Consider the following 17,449-nt stretch of genomic DNA (forward strand, 5'->3'; position numbering starts at 1 on the left):
TAAAACCATACTATCGCTATTAATCAAATAATTTTGATCAGATTCAATGAGGATGAAATTCAAATTCATTAACATTCAAAATCTGTGATTCCCCTTAACCATGAATCACTAGCGTCTTAAAGGGACAGTTGCGCTGCGCAAATGAAAACACTTCCTTAACAATTAAATTAAACGGTGAAGTAAATTATGACATTTTTTTTAACTAGGAAAAAATGGCTGAATGCACCTTTAAGAGTAGAATAAATACAGACGATGCACGCCAGAGTCAAGTTGCGGTCTGATCAGTGGTGCAAAGAAAACATATATGATTACACTTCACAAGGCAGCTTTGGTTCCACAAAGCACATGAAGACACCAAAGGCAGGGAGAAATTGACCCCCCTCGGAAATGACCATCTATAATAATTGGTAATAGTCATGGTTTGAGGTTTCACCTTCACTCTAAACAAAAGTACTTTGATCCTCAAGCAGATGTCACACAGGGCTATACATTGTACAATGTCTATACTCTACGGCTCCTCATGTCATATAATATAGCCATAAAGAAATAGGCTTTGAATAGTTACCTGCCATGATAAGGAGTATATGAGTGCTGACCTATGTGTTAAAGATGAGGGGAAAGTATGGCTGTTCGCAACACTGTTTGTTTTGTGAAAAATGAAAAGCTTTTAGCAGTAGGACCCAGAGGACTAGCATCACTTGCTTAACACTGAGGTTTATCAAGTTGACCTCTGGACCTGGAGACTTTACAAAATTAGAAATTAGAACAAGTTTGAAAAAAAAAAAAAAAAAAAAAAAAAAATAGGTTAAACTGCTGTTCAATTGGCTCTTAGCACTTGACAGGAAAATACAATTGTTCCTGATGTCAAATTCCAGTGACTCTTATAAATGAGGGGTTGGGCACTTCTCTGCTTTGGAGCAGAGTAGCTCTGAAGATTATTTACTTTCTCTCCGTATAACAATACCTTTAACGACGCGATGAGCGCATCAGTGGCAGTGTACAGAAATATATACACTGAGGACCGGTTCAAACAGGCTTATGGTACTGAAAACCAGTCTCGAGGCAGAGAGCGGCTCCGCGACAGACTCGCGCAGAGATGCAGCTGTTCTCGGGTGAAGTGCCTTCACCTGCTCAAGAAGAGAGTGCCCATCTGCAACTGGCTGCCAAAATACAAACTCAGAAAATGGATTTTAGGAGATATTGTGGCAGGACTGACGGTTGGAATAGTTCACATTCCCCAAGGTAAAATCTTCTTTTTTTTTTTTTTTTTTTTTTTAACTGTTTACCTCATGATGAACCAATCAGTCGCTTGTCACAACTAGGCAGATATTTGGTAGTTGTTTAAAAGTTTGATTATGTAAACCCGGTAGTAACGAAATTAAGTTATTAAAAATTGTACAAACTAATTCAAATGAACTGGAAGCATTTCGTTTTGTATGATACAGCAACTTAGAAACCTTTCAAGTATTTTCAAATTAGTGCAAATCTAACTCATATAATTGCAATATAATTCAGAGTGTATATACACACCCACACATGTACAGTTGATTGATATTTTGTATTTTCCCATTTTTTAAAAAATTATTTTAAACATCAAGAAACTTTTTATACAATGCTGAAATTTTGTATAATTTATAATATTGTACAGTTGAAGTCAAAACTTTACATACACCTTAACCAAATACATTTAAACTCAGTTTTTCACAATTCCTGACATTTAATCGTAGAAAACATTCCCTGTCTTAGGTCAGTTAGGATCACTACTTTATTTTAAGAATGTGAAATGTCAGAATAATAGTAGAGAGAATGGTCTATTTCAGCTTTTATTTCTTTCATCACACTCGTTGTGGGTCAGAAGTTTACATACACTTTGTCAGTATTTGGTAGCATTGCCTTTAAATTGTTTAACTTGGGGCAAATGTTTTGGGTAACCTTCCACAAGCTTCTCACAATAAGTTGCTGGAATATTGGCCCATTCCTCCAGACAGAACTGGTGTAACTGAGGCTGGTTTGTAAACATCCTTGCTCGCACACGCTTTTTCAGTTCTGCCCACAAATTTTCTACCGGATTGAGGTCAGGGCTTTGTGATGGCCACTCCAGTACCTTGACTTTGTTGACCTTAAGCCATTTTGCCACAACTTTGTAGGTATGCTTGGGGTCATTGTCCATTTGGAAGACCCATTTGCGACCAAGCTTTAACTTCCTGGCTGATGTCTTGATATGTTGCTTTAATATATACACATAATTTTCCTTCCTCATGATGCCATCTATTTTGTGAAGTACATCAGTCCCTCCTCCAGCAAAGCACCCCCACAACATGATGCTGCCACCCCCATGCTTCACGGTTGGGATGGTGTTCTTCGGCTTGCAAGCCTCACCCTTTTTCCTCCAAACAAGATGGTCATTATGGCCAAACAGTTACATTTTTGTTTGATTAGACCAGAGGACATTTCTCCAAAAAAGTAAGATCTTTGTCCCCATGTGCACTTACAAACTGTAGTCTGGCTTTTTTATGGTGGTTGTGGAGCAGTGGCTTCTTCCTTGCTGAGCAGCCTTTCAGGTTATGTCAGTATAGGACTTGTTTTACTGTGGATATAGATACTTGTCTACCTGTTTCCTCCAGCATCTTCACAAGGTCCTTTGCTGTTGTTCTGGAATTGATTTGCACTTTTCGCACCAAATTACATTCATCTCTAGGAGACAGAATGCGTCTCCTTCCTGAGCAGTATGATGGCTGTGTGGTTCCATGGTGTTTATGCTTGCATATTATCGTTTGTACAGATGAGCGTGGTACCTTCAGGCATTTTGAAATTGCTCCCAAGGATGAACCAGACTTGTGGAGCTCCACAATTTTTTTTCTGAGGTCTTGGCTTGTTTCTTTTGATTTTCCAATGATGTTAAGCAAAGAGGCACTGAGTTTAAAGGTAGGCCTTAAAATACATCCACAGGTACACCTCCAATTCAGTATACCTCCTATCAGAAGCTAATTGACTAATTGCCTAAAGGCTTGACATCATTTTCTGGAATTTTCCAAGCTGCTTAAAGGCACAGTTAACTTAGTGTATGTAAACTTCTGACCCACTGGAATTGTGAAATAGTCAATTAAAAGTGAAACAATCTGTCTGTAAACAATTGTTGGAAAAAGTACTCATGTCATGCACAAAGTAGATGCCCTAAATGACTTGCCAAAACTATAATTTGCTAATATGAAATCTGTAGAGTAGTTAAAAAATTTGTTTTAATGACCATCCTAAGTGTATGTAAACTTCTGACTTCAACTGTATATTACATACAGCATACAATATGATATCATTAAACTATTCTGATTCCCTGTCTTTGTTAGGCATGGCCTTTGCTTTGTTGACATCAGTGGCTCCTGTCTATGGCCTTTACACATCCTTCTTCCCTGTGGTTCTATATATGCTCTTTGGCACTGGTCACCACGTTTCCACAGGTAAAACACTTATATTTACCAGGGTCCAGTATTATGAAACAACTATACAGAGGAGTTTATCTTATGTGTTCTGAAGTGAAGGCATGTAAAGGATTAAGAACTGATCCCTTTTTCTTCCAAATAAATTCTGATTAATTGTTCACTCACACATGACTTGATGCCCATGTCCAAATCCAAAAACCTGTCACTTTTGGACAGTTGTATCCTAAATGATCCATGGTATTCTCAATTTACAGTGCTATTAATTCTAGAACAAGGTTTGATTGGTGGCCAAGGAAGCCGTCCTTGGTTGCACATAATGAAGTGGCATTAATCAAGGGCTTGACATTTACAGGTACATTTGCTGTGTTGAGTCTGATGACTGGCTCAGTGGTGGAGCAACTGGTTCCCACCCCACTTGCTCTGAACTCCAGTAGCCCAGAAGCTGCAGAGTTTGAGGCGCAGAGGATTGGGGTGGCATCAGCTGTAGCGTTCCTCTCAGGCATAATGATGGTAAGAGACATCCAAGGCATTAAAACACATACACGGTAAGCACACATACACATCTCTAATACATCTGTTAAAGAGTGCGTCATCTGGAAAGCATCGCATTCCATTTATTGTGTATAAACATCTAAGAAACATTTTAAAAAGGGCAGATTCACATTCATTCTAAATCATCTTGAAAACATCTGCTGAAAGTGATTCTAACATAGGAATGGAAACATTTTAGAGACATATGAGCAAACGCTCTAAAAAATCTTTCAGATGAAAACACATTAGATAGGAAAGCAGTTGCGTTGTCTGTGAGATTAAAACACAAGGAACCAGAATTATGGAAGTGTGTCGTTTATTTTCATGTTTTCTGTCCCCAGCTCTGCATGTGCGGGCTCCAGTTGGGTTTCCTCTCCACATATCTCTCAGAACCGATTGTAAAGGCATTCACCAGTGCAGCCGCCTTCCATGTGACTGTCTCACAGCTTCAGAGCATGCTTGGATTACGGCTACCTCGATACACTGGTGCCTTCTCTCTTTTTAAGGTCAGAAAATGCATAATTCAGACAGAATGTTCCTTAGTCTGTACTTTCAACCCCAGGTCCAAACATTCTTGTAGAATGGACATATATTGTTTTTAACTGTGTTAATGCTAGTAATAGCACTGAACAAAAATGAATACAAAGGAAGTTCCTTGAAACCCACAGACTCTGGGGTCAGTAATGGAGAACCTGCCCCACACTAATTTGGCTGAGCTGGTGATCTCATTGCTCTGTCTGGCTGTCCTTGTACCAGTAAAAGAGGTCAACTCACGCTTCCGAGAGCGACTCCGGACTCCCATCCCTGTGGAGATCATCACTGTGAGTTTACAACACACATTTGAGAAGATTTAGAAGACGCAGGAACAGGTTTTACTTTAGCTTTTCTCCCCAGTTTCTATGATGCTTTGTAACTCACATAAATACATGCTACCTTTTTCAAATGATGCCATTCACTAGCCGACTAGTACTTTATCAAGAGAATTCCATGAATCCTATTTTGTAATATTATCCACAGTGTGAAATAATCGTTCTGTTCATCTTGTGGCTCCTGCAGGTAATAATTGCAACAGGAGTTACATATGCATCCTCTCTGGATTCCAAATACGACATACAGATAGTAGGACATATTCCAGCAGGGTAAATGAAAGCCATGTAAACCATACAGTAGCAGTAGTAATGATGGCAATTATCTGTCTGGCTTTATTAATGGAATGTATGCAACATATTTAACATGCTGTCCTTTTTTTTTAGCTTCCCAGAGCCACGGCTGCCCGCATTGGAGACGGTTCCATTGATTGCTGGTGACACAGTTGCCATCACTCTTGTTGGCTATGCCGTATCTGTATCTCTAGCCATGATTTATGCTGATAAACATGGATACTCCATTGATCCAAATCAGGTGTATATCAAGATTCAAATTTATCAAGTCACTAAATCATGAAAAATAAATCATGAATTTTGAATCTTGAAAAGTATTAATCATTTTAAGGTAATGCTTCCCATACAAATTGTTTTGTTTTAGGAGCTTCTAGCACATGGGATCTCCAACACTGTGTCCTCTCTCTTCACCTGCTTCCCCAGTTCAGCTACACTGGCCACCACCAACATTCTAGAGAGTGCCGGAGGATACACACAGGTACTGATTTGTCTCCACTGTGCTTTTAACCACATATTCTATATTAAAAAACTAAGCAACATTAAGCAAAAGCCATGCTGAAATTTTTGGTGATGGACTATTTTACTCAGGTTCATTCACTGCTTTATATGTAAACTGTTGGAAAAAGATTTAAAGTTTTTGATGATAGTTTTGTTTTGTTTTAATCAAATATTCATATGTTGTAGTGATTCAGGTTGTTTTTTATTGTACTTCAACAGCTCGCAGGACTGTTCACAAGTCTGGTTGTTCTTATTGTACTTCTGCTGATAGGCCCTCTGTTCTACTTCTTACCCAAGGTAAGAATTCCTCTGACAATTACACATGTACAAAGTTGTGGCGAAGCCAGAAATTTTGTTGTGAGTGGACCTTGGTGAAATACTGTAGGGTGGAGATTTGTGCCTACTCTCAAATTACATCATTAATATTATGAAGAGTATCTCTTTTCCACAGCACTTTTTTTTTTTTTTACAATGCCTTGTGAATGGGATAAAAATGATTTGACACAGCAAATCATTATAACTCATTAAAATCACATCTTTAGGTATCTAGGACCACGGAGTGGTATGTTTTGTTTGGCACAATATCCAGAATTACCTTTAAATGTTTGCAATTTCTTTAAGTACAAATGACAAATTGATTGCATTGTGATTCATCTGTTTGACTACTGTCCCACAGCCAGATTCCTAACAGGCTCTATAGCCCTGATACTTTTCAAGAGCGATCAGATGTTGCTTACACCCTTGGTGCTACTCACAATCTAGGTATCCTTTTGTACTAAACAAACCCTCTATTAAAATGATGACACATCTTAGAGTACACTGCATTGTATTTTATGCTGTACTCTAGAAAACTAAACTTTGTTTACCAATTGGAAGTAAAATTTATAATATATAATGTATAACACATGAATGGCGCTGAGCTGGTGGCTCATCATATATGGATAATGGTGGCTTTTCTTGAGGACGGATGTGGGCTGAGAGGAGGTGGACAAAGTCAAGAGAGAATATGACGTTGTGGGATCCTGGTCATCAATTGGTACTTGTCTGTACTTGTGCTGTCAGTTTCAGGCTCTATTCTTTATTCTTTTTCTTTTTTTTTTTTTTTTTATCTAATCAAAGACATCTGTTTTGCCATGGTCGGTGTATGTTGTATATTAGTTCTTTTTACTAGCAAACGTTCACTTTTTTCCCTAAATAACAAAGGGTGTAATTGGCCAGGACATTACTACTAGCCTATCTATTTGTGTTGCCTCATATCAAATTGTATCAAAGACATGTTTTCCAAGCTAAAATAATAATGCAACAAGAATATAGCCTAAATATGTGTATTTGAGCAATTATTATTTGCGTGAGTGAGTTTTCTTTTCCTCCTTTCCCCAAATGATTATTTTGTGGCTCATTCGATTGGGTGAACCAGCCATAATCTGAATGGACCAGTGCCACCCTGGCCCTCATGTAGCTTCGACCCTGGTATAGATTAAGGTTAAAGACAACATGAAACAGCATTCGTAATGCATTTAACATAGTGACGTGAAACAGAATATAAAAGTGAGATACTGTACAATGGAACAACAGTGAATGAACAGTTTAAGTGCATTAACAGTTGTAACTTATGTGCTTGTGGAAAAGATATGTCTTTAGATGTTTATTAAAGGTAGTGATACTTGATGTTGTCCTTCTGGATTTTATTTGATTTTGAAAAGTGGGCTTTGATATTATCGGTTTATACTATTTGTCCTTCAATAAAGGAACAATTCACCAAAAATGCTAATTCTGTAATCATTTTCTCACCCTCATGTTGTTCCTAACCTGTATGATTTTCATTGTAATGTTGGACAGAAAAGGAGACATTATTAATATGACCATTGGTATTACTATCTCTCTCTCTTCTCCTCCATCCAGGCAGTGCTTGCTTGTATAAACGTGACCAGTCTGAGACAGATGTTCCTGCTGTTTCAGGACCTCCCAGACCTTTGGAAAATTAGCAAAATTGATTTTGTATGTTTCTTACATCTCTTTTTTTCATAATAGCTAAATATTTCTAAATTATATTGTTTCCAGCAAGGGAATTTCAATTGTTGTTACGTATGTTTGAACAGATTGTGTGGCTGGTGACCTGGCTGTCAGTAGTTGTGCTAAATGTAGATTTGGGACTGGCCATTGGAGTGGTGTTCTCCATGATGACTGTTATCTGTCGCACACAGAGGTATTATTATGACATGTACTACAATATTATTACTAATAAAAAGTACTTCTGTTTACCTGATAAGTCATAAGAGGCCATTTGAGCCCTCACTGTTTTGTACACATTACAGCAGTGGTTCTCAACTGGTTATGACTCAAAAGTGGGTCGCAGGGAAAAACTATGCTGAATACAAATGAGAAATTGTAACTAACACTGTAATTGTGCATAGTCAGGATAGCAAAATATATAGGCTTATCAACTTTTAAAAGGGAGGAGAATATGCTTCTCATATCTTTTGTTGTTCACGTCAAATCATGTGCATCCCATCAAACTATTATATTTTGGGACAAATGTATCCATCACTTGGTTAAATGGCTAATGCTATTACAATTTTGACCCAGTGTTTGGTCCATGTGTTAGGCTGGTAAATCACATTTATGCTGTTGTTTATGCATTTTATAACATTATCAATTTTCCCATTTTAGCCTATGTCATGTTAATAATTAGCTATGCATATTAATAGACTTATGCATTTCTTAGTAATATTAATACATTTCAATGTTTGATTTTGAGGACACTTTCGTTTACTGTTGTATGATAAACTATTTTGGTACTGTGTTGGGTCAACACTTAATGTTTAATGTAAAATCTGGGTCCTGAAGCGAAACCAACTGAGAACCACTGAATTAGAGTGAGTCTATCATTCTGACTACATAGAGATGACTATATAAGCAGTCCAACTGGAGCAGCCCCAGTGAAACAAGATTTTGAGTGCATAATATAATTGAGATTGAAACAACCTAATTAGATTTGTCTATTTGTCTGCTTTAATAATCATGTTTACTACATCCTTTAATTATGCGTTCCAAAGCTCAGGGGCTGTATAAAAACAGCAAACCAGTATCCCTCACAGACTCTCATGTTCCAAAACAACCTTCCTCTCCTGGTGGATATGTAATTCACATTTAAGGAAAGGGGAAATGAAGTTGAAACAAAAAGAAGTCCCTGAACTCATAGTACACTTTCTCTTTTCAGGGCCAGCTGCTCCGTGTTAGGGAGAGCTGCCAACACAGAGATCTACAGATCCATCGACAACCACAATAAAGTGAGTCAACAGCCATCATATGTTCTTTTCCAGTGTTCTTTTTAATTATTGAACACAATGTGATTTTATATCATTAGGATCGGGGCCTTTTCCCTATATTCAGTCTGTGTTGCTGTGTTGGGTATTCAGGATGCTTAAACAAACAGTAAATCCACCTTCAAATGATTTACTTGTAGTTGTCTCTGCATATTATAACTATATATAATATAAAAAAGATATATTATAAATCTTTTAACATCCAAAAAATTACACACATTAGCTTTAACCTTTGCTGATTTGCATTGGTCTGTCAGTCTGTCAATTTTCAGTTGTGTATGTGTATTTCAGTGCTATGAGGTCCCTGGTGTGAAGATACTTACCTACAATGGGCCCATTTACTATGGGAACCGTAGCTTTTTCAAGGCAGATATAACTCAGCTTTTGGGCCTCACCCCTGAGAGGATACGGAGCAGAGAGAAAGCCATGAAGGCAATAGAGAAGAGGGAGAGAGAGGCCATCAGCACTGTAGTAAGATGATGATCAATCTATCAATGCAGGGATTCCCAAACAGGGTTTGTGACCCTCTAGGGGTTCATGATGGAACTGCAAGAGGTTTGTGAAACTGTTATAGAAATTCCAATGTTGCATAAAGCAAAAATAAACATTTATAATAAATCTAAAAAGGTTCATCAAAAGGTAAGGAAATAAGAAAAATAACTATAGAAACATTTCACATGCAATTAATGTTTGGGAACTCCTGCATCAATGTATATGCAAAATGCACCTCAAGTTCAAATATCCATCTTGGAGTGTTTATGCTTTTACTGTTTTCCCATCATTAATTTAGTTATCAACAGTAATCAGTCCTTTATAAAGCTGTTAAAATATAAGTTTTATTTGCATAGATTTTAAACAGCAACAATGTAAGAAGCATATCTGATTTACTACCTGTATTTATTTAAGGAACAAGGAGTTGCAGACAGTTCGTTTTATTCAAATAATTACTTGTTTAGATCAGGTGAGTTCCCAATTGTTCTGGTAACACATATCATTATATCTAAAATTACATTAAAGATAGAGAGAGCATTTTAACACAGAATTTAACACTTAACCTTTATAATACTGCAGAGATGGCAGAGGGTGAGGTCCAGGCTGTGTTGATTGACTGCAGCAGTGTCATTTTTGTGGATGTAGCTGGAGCTCGGCTATTCATACAGGTGAGCCAGGGAGGATAGGTGTTGTATTCATCAGCTTTGTTATGAATAATGATATATGCTCACAATGATTCTGTCCTCTCACAGATGTGCATGGAGTGCCAGAAGATTGGGGTACGGATATACCTGGCAAATTGCAATGGTGATTTTCCCAAACTTTCACAAGTTCATATACTAAAATGTACTTGGACAGCAATTACCTAGTTTCCTAAATTGCTATATGCCCTTACTGTCAGACCTCTGACAAAAGCAGTATATTTTTTCTATAGAGAGTGTCCTGAAGATTCTCACATCCAGTGGGCTGATGAACTATATGAATCCTCAACATATTTTTGTTACAATCCATGATGCTGTGGTCTACATACAACAACAGCGGGTACAGTGCTAGAGCTTGTTATACTTCCTACCACATGTCTTATTTTCTAAACTTAACATGAACTGTTTGTAACATGTGTATTGTTTGAATGCTTAACATTATGATGTTGTGGGGTAATTGGTTTGCCATTGACATTTCATAATTTTGTTTGACAGGAGAAACCTCCAGAGAACAACACAACAGTATGGGTGTGATTAACAGAAAGTTTCAAAGTAATTCAAATTATTTGACCAGAAACAGTAGGACACCAGGAACCAGCGGAAGACTACAAGGGTGTCAGAGGCACTCCCAAAATCATTCCAAAACTCCACAGTTGTTCACTTATTTAGGCTCAGCATAATATGTATAGTGCCTTTAGGCCGTACAGTATGTCAGGGCCTCAGAATCAGCACCCTAAGAAATGGTAGCACTTCACATTTAGACCAAGTCTTCAGAACATGCCCAATTAGAGTCTCAGTGCAGCTCTTTTCTCATAGCACAGTGGCTGTTGTTTAGTTCCTGTATAGAAAATGAAAACCAAAAGACTGATACATTTTATTGATTCTGTATTTCTAAACACTGATGAACCTTTTCAGTCTATCAGAAGGTCTTATTTCAATTTACAAATAAAACATTTATTCTATTTTTTCAGAGTGAGAGTGCACTGAGTGGTCAAATGGTATTTTAATGGAATTGGATGTCCTGAGCTTACATTGTTGCCATCATTTACACCATTTTAGAGAATACATAAATGCTGTTTGTGATATTAAAGTCTAGATCCATAAGCTATTTATATTATTTATGGAATATTCACATCTTTGTTGAACTAATTGGCAGCCATTACATTGTCATGTTAATAGATTAATATTATATTCTCTGTTTATTTTGCAATAAAGTTTTTTCTGTTCAATTGGAGATTGTATTTTTTCCAAGATCAGGAAAAGGACAAACTGGATAAATCATAAAGTAAGATAATAAAAATAAATTAAAAAATCAGTTTAATATATCCTATATATTCCTTTAATTTACAGAGATATGGATTGGTCATATGTATAAATATTATATTGTGCCTAAATGATTTGCATGTGCAGAGTAAGATTTGAGAAAGCGTAAATCAAGTTGCAAGCGTAAACAAAATAGCATGCGCACAGAATGTTTTGTGAAGGTGTAAATCAAGGTGCAAGTGGAAAAAAAAATACTTGCAGTATTTTAATGCGTTGCATAGGTGTAATTCATGTGTTCTGTATTTTCATATTAACCCTTGTGTGACCTGCAGGACATTTTTATTTTTTCAATCATTTTGGATGTGTTAATGCCAATGGCATACATTTTGCCATAGGTGTGTATTTTTGGGGGAATTTTGATATTTCAACTTCAGTTCCTAAAATACATCTATAATACATTGTGTACACAAAATAGTTACACTTTGACCTTCAGGACAAAAATGTCCCCACTGAAACCCATTAAAACAGCAATATTCGATCCAAGTGCCATTAAATTATAAAGTCATTAATTCTATGATATTATGCTTTCATTCTGGAACCCTAGCTTCAAAATGTTAATTTTTTATATTTTCCACCAGATGGCGCCATTTTTCTCATGTTTAGTCTATGGAGCAAATACATGCTTTTGTCCTATTTTCTGTTTGCTGTAATATAGAGCACTGCAGGCCAAATTAATAAATGATGCAGCTTTGTGTGGGTGTTCTTGGTATAGATGTCAGAGTGTGTTTTGTATGTGTGTATTGAAAAATTGGTGTGTGTGTGTGTGTGTGAGTGTGTGTGTGTGTGTGTGTGTGTGTGTGTGTGTGTGTGTGTGTGTGTGTGTGTGTGTGTGTGTAAAAAACAACAGTGGCATTATGTAAAGAAACTGGCATTTAAAGGGTTAAAATCCTGAAAATGAATGAATATTTGGTAGTTACGATCAGGACTTATGTTGGTTAAAAAATCTAAGGCAGTGAAAGTGGAAAATAATATTAATATATTATATTTTTATGGCAGTTTTTTTTTTACGCAGACATTTTTGTCCTCTAAGGTCCTGAGTGTGAGTTTTTATTATTTGGTTTATTTTTTAATCTGACACTGCACAAAAAATAATGATGCATCAAAATCAATGTTGTTGCTAATCATTGACATATCCCAGATTGTGATAATCCACAATTTTTGATGTGGACATTTTTGTAATGATGCATTGTTAAAGAAACGAACTAGCTAGTCACGACTGTTTCATGAAACCCAATAACTATGTCGCACATTCATCGTTCGAACCACGTTGGTTCAACAATGTAGAGCTGTCGTTAATGGCGTTACTCAGGGGGTGGAGAAATAACTTCTGCAGAGATCAAATGGATACCAAATTATAACTGCTCATTTACATGGACAGAAAGCCGTTTATTGTGAAAAAACTGCTTGAGACACGAAATAGACATATACGTTTATATGCACTTTGTAAGTGGCGTAGCCTACTCTTTACTACAGGAGCCTATACAAGCGGTTCAGTCAGTAAGCAGCTCCACACAGGGGCCGTAGCTAATGGGGTGAAAGGTGGAAAAAATTCTAGGGGCCCAAAGGTCCAGGGGGGCCCACAACAAATTCAAAACGGTATTTTTTGAATAGGTAAGGAGCCAAGAGCAATATACAGTTAGGGGGCCCAGATAGAGTTGCCACCCATCCCGTAAAATACGGGATCGTCCCGTAAAATGATGCGTCCCCTATTTACGCGATTTGTCCCATATTTAAGCTGGTCAGATGGCGTCACGGTGAAATCGTCCCAGATTGCTAATTTAACATTGATATAAGTTGGAAAATGTGCCTATGGTGGGTAAAGGACTGTCCGAAAAGTCCACAAATGGTGCTAAAAATAAAATCAAACAATGTAGGAATACAATCACTGAGTCATAAAGACAAGTACAGGTGAAGGAAGAAAAAAAATATGTATAAACCAACCAAAATGTATACATATATACGTATATAAGATAAAGGAGACAAATAATCAAAAAGATAAAAATAAATATATTTTTAACATAAAAGATTTTTTTTATAAGTCAGGGGTCAGGAAAGTTCCAATTTCAGCATATAAGAAGGTTATTAAAATAAGTGTCCCTTATTTTAAAACTTAAAAAGTGGCAACCCTAGGCCCAGAATTCCTTGCTACGGCCCTGGCTCCACAGCAACGTTATTTCCCTGAGACGCTGCTCTAAATAGTGAACATGGCATCTGAGGACTACTTCTGTTATTTTCTGTTCTCCGCTGTTTCGCTTTATTTTCACATGCCCCTCTGTTGCTGGTGTGTTTGTTTTCATCGCGACCTCTCAGCATTGGGCTCAAGAGTCCCTCTTACCTCACTTTAGCACATACATATGCACACTTTTCAAAAACCAGTATGAACTCAACTTTTATTTTTGACACAATGAAAGATATATAATTATATATATATATGGAGTGAAAGATACAGACTGGGTCTGGCAAATGGGGCTCTGGTTAAGCTGTGTTGTGTTGCATGGCAACAAACATACGATTTTCAAGTTGCTTTTCAGTGAGAGAGAAGTTAAAACCCTTCACAATCTGAATTTAAATACAAAATATAATATCTCATAATTTTCTTTACTTATCACACATTATACATACACAGTGAAATTCTTCTTTTCACATATCCCAGCTAGGCTGGGGTCAGAGTGCAGGGTCAGCCATGATACAGTGCCCCTGGAGCAGATAGAGTCAAGGGTCTTGCTCAAGGGCCCAACAGTGGCATCTTAGTGGTGCTGGGGCTTGAACCCCCAATCTTCTGACCAGTAACCAAGAGCCTTAACCACTGAGCTACCACCGCCCCTATCAACTTGATGACCAGAAATACTATGTCATTTTTTAACATGTTTTGAGTAAGCACTTTTCTAATACACTGGGAATTCATCCAGTAGTTTAACATGTAGAAATGAGCACATAATAGGTGATACTTGTGACTTGGTGCATCACAGTAGCATTGGAATGCCAGATCAATTGTACGCAATTGTTGTATGAATCATGTCATGCAATGTCATAACTTCATTATCAACTACCAGAATAATGTCATTAATAAATTATATACTGTATGTGTGATTAAGAATCCTATGTATGTTATGAAATACAAACATTTATTGTTTTGCAGTGGTGATGACCCACCATCACATACACTACAACAGTCAAGTAACTAGCTGGCTATATGTAAAGATTTTCTCAATACACAAGATAATAGCCATGATAATATAAGCCAAACATGACACAAAACACATCCTTTATTTAAATCCTCAGACAATTCTAAAGAGAGTCCTTCTTATTATTCCCAAGCCACAGCATGATAACTATGAAAAAAAAAAACAGCATAAAAGCAGCCTATTTTAAAACCAAAAACCCATCAACAGATAGATACAATAATCTGATAATCAAAGTAAGCTGTGCCCTATTACTGTCACAAATCATTGATGAAACATTCACATTTAGCTAGTTAATTCAGATGATTATTAGCCAACAAGATGTTTCTATCCATTCCTCAGGTGCATCAGTAGCAGGTGTATTAATGACTCTCCTAACAAATACAGTATCTATGTGGGTATCAAATGCTCAACAATGGCGGCTTTACAAAGAATCCTACAGCTTCAGCACAGAAGGTGACGCAGAAGTCAGGTCGTGTATATAAATGCCTACATAAGGACAAATTTCTCCTCACTTGACCCTCTATCTGATGACGACATCATAAGAAAACTCTGGATTCCAAGGACCAAGATCTTTGAATTGCTGCAGGTTGTGAATCCACACACTCAGAGTGCCACAAGAAGAAACTACACTAGCAGTGCACTTCTTAGCTGCACTGCATTATTGTGCTGTGGGAAGTTTTATGGAGGTGGTTGGTGATGGCCTGTGGCTCAGCAAGTCTTAGGTCAGCAAGGCTGTGAAAGCAGTAACACCTTTGCAGTTACAGCTTATGAACACCACGCTGACTTTCCCCAAAACTCCTCAAAAAATCCAGTCACGGAAATTTGTTCAACTTCTTGAGGAGGAAGAGGGGGTCATGCTGGTGCAAACAAGACTACTGCAAACAAGAAGTATACATTTGTTTTCTATAACAAAGCCTATTGAGAATATTCTATATTCTATTATATTCTACTTCTGTGAACACCTCACAATAAACACAAAACCACTTACACAGACATTTAATCCCAAACAGAAATCAGATATATAGTCATACATGTATATTTCTACAATTATTGTTCATTTATTTGGACATATTGGCTATCTAAAATTACACTGTGATTTGGGAAATTATGTTTTACATATATGAAAGTGTAACGTTTTAAAATATGTAAATGAATGAATTTTACACTTACATAGCGCTTTTCTGTCACTATACTCAAAGTACTGCAGGCGGAGAGCTGTAGTTCCAACTACACAACTTTGCCACGCTGTTTGCCAATGTTCGTTGGAAGTACGGTTTCGGGAAACTCCAAATCGCTGAACTATGTTGGTAACGATGAAACTTGTGACCATAGTTCGCTAATGATGCTTTTGGGAAACGCACGCCAGATGGATGGATGGATAGACAGACAGACTGATAGACAGATAGATAGATAGATAGATAGATAGATAGATAATTGAAATGTATTTCTAATATTATTTTTCTTACGCTTGCAACTTGATTGACACTTCAATCGTTGTGTTCAATCACACACAAAACGTTCTGTGCACATGCAAATTATTTTCACTCTTGCAATTTGAGTAACGCTTTCTCTAATCTTCTCTCTGCGCATGCAAATCGTTCTTTCACATGTAACTTCATTTACGCTATTACAAATCTTACTCTACACATGCAAATCTTTTAGGCACTAATTTAACTTCATACATATGTCTTTGCTTTGGAGTGGCATGCAATAATGAGGTTTGGTCAAGTGTAAATGTTGAAGTCACACGTTGCCTGACTACACCATTATACCCTGTTACCTTGACCTGATCAAATTAATGTAAAAAACAAACAAAACGTACAACCTGCATTCCCTATGGTATTTCAAAGAACACTCTCAGAGCACCCATTTTCTCTTTGAAGCCCGCTGCCCAAGTAGCCTAGGCTACTTTACTAATTGGCTGGATGGAACGCCACTATTGGCAATTTGACATCTTTTGGTGGTGTTACACAACTACTTTTGAAATCATGATAATTCTGTTCGCTGATGATGTTATTGTATATGCTGGCTTTTCTTTACTCTATATGGAAATCATATTTACAGGCTAGTGCTTGATGCTAGCTGCGCTAATTTGGGCAAAACTAGTGCTTAATGAAAAATGAAAAAGATTGTTTTACAAACAAGACATTGTGGCAATAGATTTTATTGCTCAGTTGCACGGTTCAATTTACCAAATATAATATTTACAAAATACTATAAAACACTAAATACAATAATAAAAATATAAAAAAAGAGAAATAATATAAAAAATATATAATTTAATAAAAATACAGAAATTAATAAACAATATAATAATTTGCAACGTATTGCATAATATCATAAGAGATTTGAATATTTTAAAAATATTTTATAAAGTTAAATTTAATGGTAACGTGCCATTAAAACAGCAACGGTCATTTACTTTGCTGCTGCCACCTTGTGGCTTCAAAAGAAGATGACTACATTTTGTCAATTATAAGGAGCTTTATATATATATATATATATATATATATATATATATATATATATATATATATATATATATATATATATATATTCAAAATATATATCGAAGTATATTTTGTTAGTGACACAAAAGTGTAATTGGGGGCTAATATCTGTAAGATTAAAATAATTTAATAAATTACTAAAAATGACCTGATATAAAATTATCTGATTGGTCAATTAATATGTTATTATATTATTATAAATTAATATTATTCTGTTTATGTTATTATATATTGAATTATCTTTATTTGGTCAAATAAAGATGTTTTCGGCAAATTAGGAAGTATA

General features: G+C 36.4%; 1 protein-coding gene across 1 annotated transcript; it reads left to right on the forward strand.

The window, feature by feature from the left end:
* Window positions 1-888: 888 nt before the first annotated feature.
* slc26a10 (solute carrier family 26 member 10) lies at window positions 889-11,337 on the forward strand. Its single transcript, XM_051660333.1, has 18 exons — window positions 889-1,242; window positions 3,345-3,455; window positions 3,790-3,947; window positions 4,310-4,474; window positions 4,637-4,789; window positions 5,025-5,107; window positions 5,222-5,369; window positions 5,493-5,606; window positions 5,846-5,923; window positions 7,529-7,624; window positions 7,726-7,832; window positions 8,847-8,916; window positions 9,244-9,423; window positions 9,859-9,913; window positions 10,024-10,112; window positions 10,197-10,251; window positions 10,379-10,485; window positions 10,641-11,337. The coding sequence occupies exons 1-18, from the start codon at window positions 978-980 to the stop codon at window positions 10,677-10,679; spliced, it is 2,073 nt and encodes a 690-aa protein (XP_051516293.1). The 5' UTR covers window positions 889-977; the 3' UTR covers window positions 10,680-11,337.
* Window positions 11,338-17,449: the final 6,112 nt, after the last annotated feature.

This window comes from Myxocyprinus asiaticus, chromosome 28, assembly GCF_019703515.2.
Source record: "Myxocyprinus asiaticus isolate MX2 ecotype Aquarium Trade chromosome 28, UBuf_Myxa_2, whole genome shotgun sequence".
Classification (NCBI taxonomy): Eukaryota; Metazoa; Chordata; class Actinopteri; order Cypriniformes; family Catostomidae; genus Myxocyprinus; species Myxocyprinus asiaticus.

Excerpts from the sequence above, each read along its gene's own strand:
- slc26a10 (XM_051660333.1), top strand. The coding sequence starts at position 978 with ATGAGCGCATCAGTGGCAGTGTACAGAAATATATACACTGAGGACCGG. Across the intron at positions 1,243-3,344 it reads AATAGTTCACATTCCCCAAG|GCATGGCCTTTGCTTTGTTG; the intron begins GTAAAATCTTCT and ends TGTCTTTGTTAG. Across the intron at positions 5,108-5,221 it reads GTAGGACATATTCCAGCAGG|CTTCCCAGAGCCACGGCTGC; the intron begins GTAAATGAAAGC and ends CTTTTTTTTTAG.